At 35.8% G+C, this 13,244-nt stretch overlaps 1 protein-coding gene across 3 annotated transcripts in view; it reads right to left on the bottom strand.

Annotated features, from left to right (window-relative positions):
- TFPI (tissue factor pathway inhibitor) overlaps positions 1-13,244 on the bottom strand; it is an 87,177-nt gene that overhangs the window by 43,880 nt on the left and 30,053 nt on the right. For all 3 annotated transcript variants that reach the window (XM_064373272.1, XM_064373273.1, XM_064373274.1), the window contains exon 2: positions 1,258-1,380. In XM_064373272.1, coding sequence (XP_064229342.1) covers positions 1,258-1,378 — 121 coding nt within the window. In that variant the 5' untranslated portion in view covers positions 1,379-1,380. The remainder of the gene's footprint in view (positions 1-1,257; positions 1,381-13,244) is intronic.

The following is a 13,244-nucleotide window of genomic DNA, read 5'->3' as shown; positions in this document are numbered from 1 at the left end:
CCTCAAGTGAGGTTGCCTGCTTTTTCCCTGTTAGGACTTATTTTATCCTCCACCTTCCTTGTTTCTGTAACCTCCAGAATGTTAGAACTTTAACCTATCCCTTTTTGAGAAAAAAGCCAAATGAAGGATTGAAACTCAACTCAATGTTCAAATTCCTGTTTTCAAAAAGGCACATTAGAGTTTTACTTTACTAAATAATGTTTCATCGCTAGGAAATTTTTGTAACACCACGTCACCTTGCAAGAGCCCTCGGAGAGCCAAGCTTGAATGAATCTCCGTCCCCTTCCCATCAACAGCAGCACTCTCTGCATGCTTCTGTCACTTTGTTTACTACATTATCCAGAAATAGACTGTCCACCCTTCAGACTCTTCTAGGAAATGGAGAGATTCTTCAGCACCTCATCTCAGCCATACCTGTTTCTCTAGCACCTTCCACAGTTTCAGGTCCAGAAGATGTATTTATTTAAACTTTACTAAAGCACACTGAACACAGTCATTTTAAAGCAGTATGAGAGATATAAAGTAAGAATGCATTTATGGAAATCTTTTTTACATCTTAAACTGCTATGTGAAATAAAGCTATCATTTTGTTAATATTCTCTCATTAAAACCAATACTTGAGATTTCTGTTAATAATTTACTAATCTGCTACAAAATGTTACTTTTAAGAAAGTTATTTTTTCATGATAACCATCACCATACCATCTTTTCTTTGCTCTATTTTTATTGTTAATATTCTCATTTTTAGACACAGAGTTTTATGGGATTGGAGCTAACTTCTATTACTAGATCCCTTGGTGTCCTGCTTGACTAGATTTTTATATTAGTCTCGACTGGTAAGTTTTTATTTTGGAAATATAGGCAAGAAGCAGAAGGACAGCTGAAGCCTCAGATGTCTGAAGTTCCCTTTCCTTCCCCACACTTTTCCTAGTCAAAGGGTGGCATCAAATTTCATAGAGAGTTGTTTTTACAACACGTTGCTCCTTGCAATAGCCCAGAGTTACTCCAGTGTTTAACATAGTACACTGAATAAAACAGAGAAGTCTTTCAGCTAAAGTTACTTGGTTTTGGACTGTTCAGAACACACGAATGTGCATACACACACACACACACACACACAGTATAATAAATTTCCAAAGAAAAATATCGCTTCAATAACAACTAATTTCTCTCCACAATGGAAAAATATAATATAATTTTAGATTAAAATCGAGAGTTTTGACTAGCTTAAAAAGATAAATGCTTCTAATATTTTACCTGTCATAATTGTGTATTCATCATCTTCCTCAGAATCCGCATTAAGAGGGGTAGGGGCAAGATTAAGCAGCAGGCATATGGAAGCCCAAAGTGCGTGTACTTTCTTCATTGTGTAAACCATCTCTGAAATACAGAACGCATGCATATCTAATAAACAGAGTCATAATATGGACTCATTTACAGGCTAGTAAACATCATATGCATACTTCAAATGCAAATTTCTATGACATTGTATGTGTGTACACATACATTTCTCTGTGCATACTCCATGAGTCATATTTAAAATGTATATGTAGTATTCAGAATCATGGGCAAACACACTCAGTGCATATATTTATTAATATTCAAGCAAACGGGTTATATTTCAACTTTGGAACCATAAATAAAAAGGGCAATAATTGAAAGACATGGGTAAATACTGATCATATGGCGAATAATGTATTAAGTAAGGTCCATTTCCGCATGCAGTTTCACTTTCCACATCTTTCTCACAGCTATTCTGAGTCAGAACTAATAATATATTTTTTGCGTTTTTTAAATTATTTCTTTAATGCAACTTTTCATTTCTGATTTATCGTTCCCTCTGCTCTGGTTCTTTGTTTTTTTTTTTTTTTTTTTTTAAGGAAACACATTTTCAGAATTTTCATCTTTGTTTCCTTTAAAAAATATATTATTTACCTCAATTTCGGAACCAGGTTTTCTATGAGACAGCCGACAGTCAGAACAGCAGACTAAAGAAATGTCTGACATTCAGCTAGTCCTTTTTCCCAGTTCATTATTTCCCCAGTTTGGGGAGTTATCTGATTCAAAAGAGTTTCACGGAAAAGTGACTCTAAGTGATAAGCCATCACTCATTACACTCCGAAGGAAACAGATTTCAGTAGGAGAGCGAGACTTTTCCTGTTTCAGCATCATTTAAAGATCTATAGCCAAAAGAAAGAAAGAAAGAAAAAAAAAAGCAGAAGAAAGCAAGAAATCACCTCTAAATATATTTTTAAAGATGATTTCTTCTTTGGATTTAAAGGTGGAAGGAAAAGTGTAATGATCATCCAACACAGGAAAAGAAAAACCGAGAACACTTGTTTCCTTCCTGTTCTCAGCCACCAGTGCCATTCCAGTCAGGAAGGAAAGCGAGATCTTATCAGCAAATATTCACAAATGCAGGGACAGAAACTCCATCAAAAACAATCTAGAGAATTATCTGGTTTTGTCTGTGGCAGATCACAGCTGCAATATACACCATTGTGGGTAGCCATATAATAATCAAGTAATACATGTTATTATGCTTTAATTTGCATTAAAATCACTAGTGAGATAAATAACCTTTTTGTCTCACAGCACTTTGCAAGTGTTAATATACATTTGATTTTTAGTCATTAGAGATGCCATATATCTTGTAAATCATACCATAAACTATTTGAATTCACAGATATATATGTATGCCTGTTTATATAGCTACATGATTTTGAAGAATCTTTAAAGTAAACTTCTAATCCTTATCTCATTTTCGAACACATATTTTTCAGTGATTTATTTGTTTCCATTTGATTATTTGAAATATACGATCCTGCTAGACTTTGAGTATAAAATACAGAATATGTTTCATATCACACAGTTCAGGAAGCAGGTTGCATTTGAGGGCCTACTGAAGCAATTGAGAGTCAGGCCTCTAAATCCAAGAAGTTCCTCTCTTAAAAAATGGCAGCCTCGGATACTGCATAAACTTAGTACTTTAGACTTTCCTTGGGTTCTAGGATTATAAACCAACTCTGACAAATCTGAATCATCAGTTTATTTATTCTAGAATAATTGGAAGAATCTGAGACGACAAGGTCAGGGTTGCACTGGTTCTCAGAAACAACTAGAGCTGGTGAGCCAAGCACCACCAGGTATTTCTCATTGTGACTACACACCTTAGACAGCTTCATTTTCTCTTGGTGTGACCCAATCTTCTTGCATAGCATGGTGCATGATCAATGGACTATTCTGGGTTTTAAACCTTAAGAGTTTTTCCATCAAAATAGCGTGACTACTTCTCTTTATAGCCCAGGCTTAAAGAGCTTGAGACTAGCTCTGATAGTTTCAGCCTGAAACAAGGGCCACCTCTGGGACCAATCCATTTGAGCTGGGAATTGTAGGAGACCCTCATGGATTTGGTGGACTCACAACCACTCTGGGGTCAGGGATAAGAAAATGCAGTCACATTGCAAATATTCATGAAACTATATGGTCTGGGTGGTGGAGGGGACAAGTTTAACTCCCAGAAGGAGGAAATTGTTGCTTTCAGAAGGGAAGGGTGTTGGACAGATAAAACTATGACTATATACCATAGCAAGCCATAGCTAAATAATAGCATATGTAATTTTAAAAAAAGAAAAATAAGCAAAAGGAAAATAAAGTACATGAATTACAGGAGGAATTAAATATCCAAATTTTTATTCAAAAATTCTGTCTGGTCCTGGGTGATAACAGATTTAATGTAGGGATGAATCCATGCACCAACTTCTATATACCATACAAAATATTTTTCCCTTTGGAAAACTCCAACTTTCTTAAAATTGGTAAACAGAGGTTTACAAAACATCATCTGTGGATCTCCTCCCCCGATAGACCAGCAGATAATTTGATGTAAAAATCTGCTTGATAAGCCCATAATCCTGGCTTTCTAATAGAAACATCTCCTTTAAGAAATCAACTTAATTATTTAAAATAGTTTTATATTTACAAAAAAAAAAAATGAGAAGAGCATACAGAGACTTCTCATACAACTCACACGCAGTTTCCTTATTAACATGTTACATTAGTATGGTGTACTTATCATTAATATACCAAAATTGATATTGTTACTAACTAAAGTCCACACTTCAGTCAAATATCCTTAGTTTTTTCCTAATCCTTTTTCTGTTCTAGCAACCCATCCAGAATACCAAATTGCTCTGGTTGTCATCTCTCCTTAGGTTCCCCTTGGCTATGACAATTCCTCAGACTTTTCTTATTTTTGATGATCTTGACAGTTTTGAGTGATACTGGTCAGGTATTTTGCAGGGTATCCCCTCATTAGAATGTATCTGATGTTTTTACTCATAATTAGACCAGGGTTATGGTGTTTGAGGAAGAAGATCACAGAGGTAAAGGCCATTTTTTGTCACATTAAGACAGTATATATACTACCAACATGATTTATGACTGCTGATATTGCTCTTAAATGCCTGGCTGGGGTAACGATTGTTAGGTTTCTCCACTATGAAGTTACTTCCTACCCCCAACTTTCTGTATGGTACTCTTTATTATTATTATTATTATTATTATTGTTATGCTTTAAGCACTGGGATACATGTGTGGAATGTGTAGATTTGTTACATAGGTATACATGTGCCATGATGGTTTGCTGCACCCATCAACCCATTATCTACATTAGGTATTTCTACTAATGCTACCCCTCCCCTCACTGCCTCATCCCCTGACAGGCCCCAGTGTGTGATGGTCCCCTCCCTATGTCCATGTGTTCTCATTGTCCAACTCCCACTTATGAATTAGAACATGCAGTGTTTGGTTTTCCTTTCTTGTGTTAGTTTGCTGAGAATGATGGTTTCCCGCTTCATCCATGTCCCTGCAAAGGACATGAACTCATCCTTTTTTATGACTGCGTAGTATTTCATGGTGCATATGTGCCACATTTTCTTTATCCAGTCTATCATTGATGAGCGTTTGCATTGGTCCAAGTCTTTCCTATTGTGAATAGTGCCACAATAAACATACGTGTGCATGTGTCTTTATAGTAGAATGATTTATAATCCTTTGGGTATATATCCAGTAATGGAACTGCCGAGTCAAATGGTATTTCTATTTCTAGATCCTTGAGGAATCACCACACTGTCTTCTAAAATGGTTGAACCAATTTACACTCTCACCAACAGTATAAAAGCATTCCTATTTCTCTGTATCCTCTCTGACATCTGTTGTTCCTGACATTTTAATGATCGCCATTCTAACTGGAGTGAGATGGTATCTCATTGTTGTTTTGTTATGCATTTCTCTAATGACCAGTGATAATGAGCTTTTTCTTCATATGTTTGTTGACTGCAGAAATGTCTTCTTTTGAAAAGTGTCTGCTCATATCTTTCACCCACTTTTTGATGTGTGTGTGTGTATGTGTGTGTCTGTGTGTGTGTGTGTGTGTTTTTCTGCAAATTTAAGTCTTTGTAGATTCTGGATATTAGCCCTTTGTCAGATGGATAGATTGCAAAAATTTCCTGCCATTCTGTAGGTTGCCTGTTCACTCTGATGATAGTTTCTCTTGCTGTGCAGAAGCTCTTTAGTTTAATTGGATCCCATTTGTCAATTTTGACTTTTTTGCTATTGCTTTCTGTATTTTAGTCATGAAGTCTTTGCCCATGCCTATGTGCAGAATGGTATTGCCTAGGTTTTCTTCTAGAGTTTTTATGGTTTTAGGTATTACATTTCAGTCTTTAATCCAGCTTGAGTTAATTTTTGTATAATGTGTAAAGAAGGGATCCAGTTTCATATTTCTGCATATGGCTAGCCAGTTTTGTCAACACCGTTTATGGAATTCTTTCCCCATTGCCTGTTCTTGTCAGGTTTGTCAAAGACCTGATGGTTGTAGATGTGTGGTATTATTTCTGAGGCCTCTATTCTATTCCATTGGTTTACATCTCTGTTTTGGTACCAGTACCATGCTGTTTCGGTTACTGTTGCCTTGTAGTATAGTTTGAAATTAGGTAGTCTGATGCCTCCAGCTTTGTTCTTTTTGCTCGGAATTGTCTTGGCTATATGGGCTCTTCTTTGGTTCCATATGAAATTTAAAGTAGTTTTTCTCTAATTCTGTGAAGAAAGCTAATGGTAGCTTGATGGATAGCATTGAATCCATAAATTACTTTGGGTAGTTTGGCCATTTTCATGAGACTGATTCTTTTTATCTATGAGGATGAAAGTTTTTCCATTTGTTTGTGTCCTCTATTATATCCTTCACTAGTGGTTTGTAGTTCTCCTTGAAGAGATCTTTCACATTCCTTGTGATTTGTATTCCTATGTATTCCTTATGAAGTTTAGTTTGGCTGGATATGAAATTCTGGATTGAGAATTATTTTCTTTAAGAATGTTTAATATTGGCCCCCATCCTCTTCTGGCTTGAAGGGTTTATGCAGAGAGATCGCTGTTAGCCTGATGGGCTTCTCTTTATGGGTAACTCAACCTTTCTCTTTGGCTGCCCTTAACATTTTTTCCTTCATTTTAACCTTGGTGAATCTGATGATTATGTTTTGGGGTTGCTTTTCTTGAAGAATATCTTTGTGGTGTTCTCCGTATTTCCTGAATTTGAATGTTGGCCTGTCTTGCTAGGTTGGGGAAGTCCTCCTGGATAATATCCTGAACGGTGTTTTCCAACTTGGTTTCAATATCCCTGTCACTTTCAGGTGCACCAAACAAATATAACTGCTAGATCATTGCTTAAATGGCCACCCAGTTTTGTGCTTGAAACCCAGGGTCCTGGTGGCATAGGCACCTGAGGGAATCTCCTGGTCTGCAGGTTGTGAAGACCCTGAGAAAAGCAGAGTATCTGGGCCAGAGTGCACTGTTCTTCAGGGCACAGTCCTTCACTGCTTCCCTTGCCTAGGGAAGGGGGTTCCCTGACCCCTAGCACTTGCCTGGTGAGGCAATGCCCCACTCTGCTTCAGCTTGCCCTCTGTGGATGGCACCCCCTGTCTAACCAGTCCCACTGAGTGAACCAGTACCTCAGTTGGAAATGCAGAAATCACCCATATTCTGCACTGATCTCAGTGGGAGCTGCAGATTAGAGCCCTTCCTATTTGGCCATCTTGGCAGCCATCCATACTGTACTGGTTGGAAGAAAGTCACTACCTATAGCCAACACTTAAAAAGAATGTAGAATTATGGTTCTTCTCCTTACGGTGACAGTATCTATACAAATTGTTTGGAATACTTTTGCACCAGGTATTTGTCTCCTCTCTTTATTAAATTATTTAATCCTTTACTTATATCAGTGTGGACTCATGGATATTTATTCTACACCTTGTGTTATAATTCAGTATAACTTTACTTGTATTGTTGTTCATATGGTCCCCTGGCTTTGGCAAATTTGAGAAAGCATTCAGTTGGCTCCTGTAATTCTTTGCCATAGCTCCATCAATATGAGTTTTTAATTTTCTCTGAGTAACTTTTTACTTTTTGTCAGGTCTAGATGCCCCAGGCTCATATTGTATATTTTATGCCCCACTCTTAGAATCACAGCCATTTCTCCAAGAAACCCTGATTCCTTTTATTAGAGATTGGCATTAGAAATCTAGGTCTGAGCTCTAGGCATGCTCATTGTTACTGGGATGTCATTTATTTTAGGCCTTCTTTTTGGCATATTAAAGAAATACATGTGTGTATCCCACCCTATCTGTAAAGGTATACTAACTTTGTTTTTTTTTTTGTTGTTTTTTTGAGACAGAGTTGCGCTCTTGTTACCCAGGCTGGAGTGCAATGGCGCGATCTCGGCTCACCGCAACCTCCGCCTCCTGGGTTCAGGCAATTCTCCTGCCTCAGCCTCCTGAGTAGCTAGGATTACAGGCACGCGCCACCGTGCCCAGCTATTTTTTTGTATTTTTAGTAGAGACGGGGTTTCACCATGTTGACCGGGATGGTCTCGATCTCTTGACCTCGTGATCCACCCGCCTCGGCCTCCCAAACTGCTGGGATTACAGGCGTGAGCCACCGTGCCCGGCCAGGTATACTAACTTTGAACACATCAGCATGTTTTTCTGCACCTGGCTTATTTTACTTACTATACCATCCATGTTGTCACAAATAGTAGGATCTCCTATTTTAAGGCTGAATAATATTTCACTGTATATATGTGTATACCACATTTCTTTATTCATTCATTAATGAATGCTTGGGCCAGGCGCGGTGGCTCACGCCTGTAATCCCAGAACTTTGGGAGGCTGAGGCGGGTGGATCACGAGGTCAAGAGATCGAGACCATCCCGGTCAACAAGGCGAAACTCCGTCTCTACTAAAAATACAAAAAATTAGCTGGGCACGGTGGCGCGTGTCTGTAATCCCAGCTACTCAGGAGGCTGAGGCAGGAGAATTGCCTGAACCCAGGAGGCGGAGGTTGCGGTGAGCCGAGATCTCGCCATTGCACTCCAGTCTGGGGAACAAGAGCGAAACTCCGTCTAAAAAAAAAAAAAAAGGAAAAAAAAAAAAAAGAATGCTTGAATTGTTTCCATGTCTTGGTTATTGTGAATAATATCTCAATGAACGTTGGAATACAGATATCTTTTCAAGACTCTGATTTTAATTCTGTTTTAATTCCCAGGAGTGGAATTGCTGGATGGTATGACAGTTTTATTTTTAATTTTTGAGAAATCTTCATATTATTGCCCATAGCTACCGCACCACTTTACATTTCTGCCAACAATTGGCCAGCATTCCAATTTCTACACATCCTTGCCAACATGTTACATTTTGAGTGTTTTTTGTAACAGCCATTTTAACAGGCATAAAGTGATATCTCATTATTCTTTAGATTTTCATTTCCTTGGTAAATAACGCTACTATGCATCTTTTTATATACCTGATATGTATGTCTTCTTTGGAGAAAAATGTGTTCAACTCCTTTGTCCATTTAAAAAAAATGTTTCTGCTATTGAAGTGAAGAAGTTCCTTATATATCCTGGAAATTATCGGATATATAATTTGAAAATACGTTCTCTCATTTCATAGTTTGTCTTTTTATTCCATTGATTGTCTCTATTGCCATGCAGAGCTTTTTAATTTCATGTAATCTTACTTGTCTATTTTTGCTTTTGTTGCTTGTACTTTTGGTCTCATATTAAAAAAGTCATTGTCAAGACCAATGTCAAAAAGATTTACCCTATGTTTTTGACGGGAAGTTTTACATTTTCAGGTAGTAACTATAGTAGCCAAACTCCAGAAGCAGAGAATGTAATAGTGGTTGCTAGGGGCTGGAGAGTGGGGAAAATAGAGTACTTGTTGTTCAATGGGTACAAAGTTTTAGTTACTCTAGGATAGTAAATTCTAGAGATCTGCTGTACAACGTATTGTTTATTGTTAACAACATAGTATTTTGTGTTTCAAAATTTCTTAAAAAGGCAGATCTATGTTGTGTTCTTATCACAAAACAAACAGAAAATGAAAACAAAATAAAAACACAGAGATGCAAGGAAAACTTTAGAAGGTATTGAATATGTCTATTATTCTGATTGTGTTGATGGGTGTCTGCATATGCACAAACTCATAATATGTTATCTAACAAAGATATGCATATATTTCAATGAGATATAATCGCTATACAAAGAACTGCTCATAGTATTGTGTAAAATTTGATGAGTCTGTGCAGTTCTTTGTACAGCGATTATATCTCAATGAAGTTGTTTAAAAAATTCTATGAAATAAATACATAAATAAGGAACCAGCTTTGTCTATTTAAGCCAAACATTAGTTCTTATGCATGTATGCGACACATGAATTATTGTAGCCCTCTCTGACCTATCTGTAAAACTTTCTCCCAATAGTGAGAAACTTGACTCCCACCATCCACCAACTCTTTAATTAATTGTTCTATTATAATATACATGTACAGCAATAGGAAAATTGTTAACCCATATGTCCATGAGATACAGCATTATTAACCAGAGGGCAGTGTTTGTGTTCAGTTCTGTTTCCCTTTAGACTTACAGGCTCCATTTATTTTCAAAATTATTTAGATCAGCCCTCCTCCACCCCAAACTCCTTCAGTGAGGTTGCCTTATACATTCATAGTAGAGCGAGATTTTCTTGTCACAGTCTGCATTCCTTCCACATTCCTGGCCTTTTAAGTTATACTTTTAAATTGTATACATTAAAATTCACTCTTTGTGCTATAGCTGTCTATGAGTTTCAACAATTGCATAGTGACACATATCCACAGAAGAGTTCCAGTATCATACAGAATATTTCACTCTAAATATTCTCTGTACTTTATCCATTCATCCTTTTCATCCTCCCCTCTATTCCCTTTGAAGTTATTGATCTTTTTACCGTATCTATAGTTTTGTCTTTTCCAGAATGTCATATAGTTGGAATCATACATTATGTAGTGCTTTAAATATTCTCTGTACTTTATCCATTCATCCTTTTCATCCTTCCCTCTATTCCCTTTGAAGTTATTGATCTTTTTACTGTATCTATAGTTTTGTCTTTTCCAGAATGTCATAGAGTTGGAATCATACATTATGTAGTGCTTTCAAATTAGCTTCTTACACTTAGAAACTTGCATTTAAGGCTCCTCTATATCTTTTCATGGCATGATAGCGCATTCTCATTTTTCATTATCACTGAGTAGTATTCCGTCATGTGGGTTTATAACAGTTGTTTATTAATGTATTGAAGAACATCTTAGTTGCTTCCAGTTTTTTTGTAATTACGAATAAAGCTTCTGTAAATATTGTGTGTGGTTTATTTGCATGGACATATGTTTTGAAATCAGTTGGGTAAATATGTATGAGGATGACTGCTGGAATGTATGTTAAGACTATGCTTAACTTTGTAAGACACTAGCAATCATTTCTTCCGAAATGTCTGTACCATTTTGTATTCCCACCAGCAATGAAGGAAATTTCCTGTTGATCTGCCTCCTCATCAGTATTTGGGCTGCCAATTTCTAGGGCTTTAGTTATTTTAACATTTGTCTACGAGTATCTCATTATTGTTTTAACTCTCAATTTTCTGATGAGAATGATAAGTATCTTTCCATATACTTATTTACCATCTGTATATCTTCTTTGATTATGTGTCTATTCATATCATTTGCTCATTTTTAAATTAGGTTGTTTATTTTCTTATTGTTGAGATTTAAGAATTCTTAGTATATTTTGATATATGTTCTTTATCAGATAGGATGTTTGCAAATACAGTCCGAGGGATCATGTTTTTATTTTGTTTTTAGTGAGTTTCAGAATGCGACCACGTGACTTGGTGGACTTTGATTTTTTTGATCTTGAATTACATTGTGCTGATCGTTTGGAAAGAAAGTGTCTTTTTGAAAGCCACTGTATAGGTGTAACAAACTGTTCATTATCACAGAGTCCACAAATTTAAAAGTGCAGTTAGAATATTTTATTTAATGGTTTGACTTGTACTTTCCTGCCTTAAAATATATTTACTTTTTTCTACAGAATAATAATATTTTTACTCTTTTGCTTTCTTTCTATTTGGATGATATTTCATTGTCCAGACAACTGTAGCATAATTTAAAGGTATGTCTTTTAAATTGTGCATTCTTTCTTCTAACTGTTCAATATTCCCGTATTTATAATTTATTTAAACTTTCTTGGTATGGAAGCCAGTCAGCTAAATTCAGTTCATAGATAAACAAGATTGTTGAGTCAGTGGCTCGATACATTTATAATAATAGTTTTCTGAATTAGTTAAACCTATCACAGGTACAATCTCACACCTGATTTTTTTCAAAATTTTCTTCAGACATCATTTGTCATGTGTGATTCATCAAGATTTATTGTGACAGTTCAGTCAATAATGCTTTGGGAATTTATTTAAACATATCAAGCATAGAAAAACATTCTGTTTGAAGAAAACTTTAGAGGAAAGTTGACTTAGTATATTTGAAAATGAAAGTAAAAATATATTTTTCATAGTATTTAAAAATCAAGCATGATTTTTGCACCATCATAATTAGTCAGGCATACTGATTCTTACATTAGGCTCCTCTTTTTGATATATTGGCTTCAGAGTACCTTGACAAATCTCCTTTAATTTATCAAATGTTGTTTAAGCAAGGATATTTTATATAAATGTGTTAGTGACTAGTTGTGCATGATGACATGTTAGACACTAAGGGAGATGTGAAAATATAGACAAAGCCTGGAGTCCTTAAGGAATTTATGCTAAACACATCTTGAGAAATAATGCTAGAAATAAAGTCAGTCGATTTTCTGGATCATAAAAATACAATAATGTATAACGTGCTTGCTCATTTGTTAAAATTAAGAATACACAGAGAGATATTGAGAAGACAATGTTATAAGTAAAATTAACAGCTAGAATATTGCAAAGGATTAGATTGAAATTAAGAACAGAGTGCTATTAGTGGAACTACAGAGAAAAGCAGATATGAGGGACTTTTAAAGTATTGGTAAAATTGAGTAATTGAGTAGATAAAGAATGTGAAAGAGAATTCAAGGATATCCTGAATGAGTTGTGCTATTCATACAACTAGATAAATTAAAGTAAGTGTTGATTGGTGTTTTTATTATGGGTAAATTTAGTCCTACACTGATTTTACATCTGACGTTATAACTTTTCTAACTGTGTAAGTGCAGGTAGACACATGAAGCAGGAGCTGGGAAATGTTTAACTATGTTATTATCATCCTCATCATTATGAGACAGGATCATTTCACCAAGGGGAAGAGTTCTAATACATCATTTGCAACTACTTTTTCAACTTAATTTCCTGTAAGCCTTTCCAGCAATCACTCAGCTTTAGGACTTCTACCTATCAATCCTTTGGTTCTATTGAAACTGCTGATTCTTGAATAACCAAGGTCATTCTTGGTTTAGTACTTCTAAACTGCTATCTCCTATGCGGGGAACACGCCTCTACAAGACATTGAAATGGCAGACTTCCTTCTTATTCAGGACCTCTGGTCGGGTATTCCGGTCAGATATTCTCTCTTCCAAAAGTTGTTCATCAAGTACCATATTTAAGAAACTACCATCGGTTTCTTTGTTCCTCTCTATCTCTATAATCTGCTTTTTAAAAATATTACTTGTCCTTTAAATTTTTTTAAACACTACTTATCTTTTCATTATTGAGTTGTAGAAAAATCTTTATATGTAATGGATATAAATTATTTGTCAAATACATATATATTGTAAATATTTTTTTCAGTTCTTGGCTTATCTATTTTCTTACAAGTGTCTTTTAATGAGCACTAATTTT

The sequence above is a fragment of the Aotus nancymaae genome, unplaced genomic scaffold (genome assembly GCF_030222135.1).
Source record: "Aotus nancymaae isolate 86718 unplaced genomic scaffold, 86718_ANA_hifiasm-v0.15.2.pri h1tg000008l, whole genome shotgun sequence".
NCBI lineage: Eukaryota > Metazoa > Chordata > Mammalia > Primates > Aotidae > Aotus > Aotus nancymaae.
The sequence above is the reverse complement of the archived record's forward strand: the minus strand, read 5'-3'. Positions and strand labels throughout refer to the sequence as shown.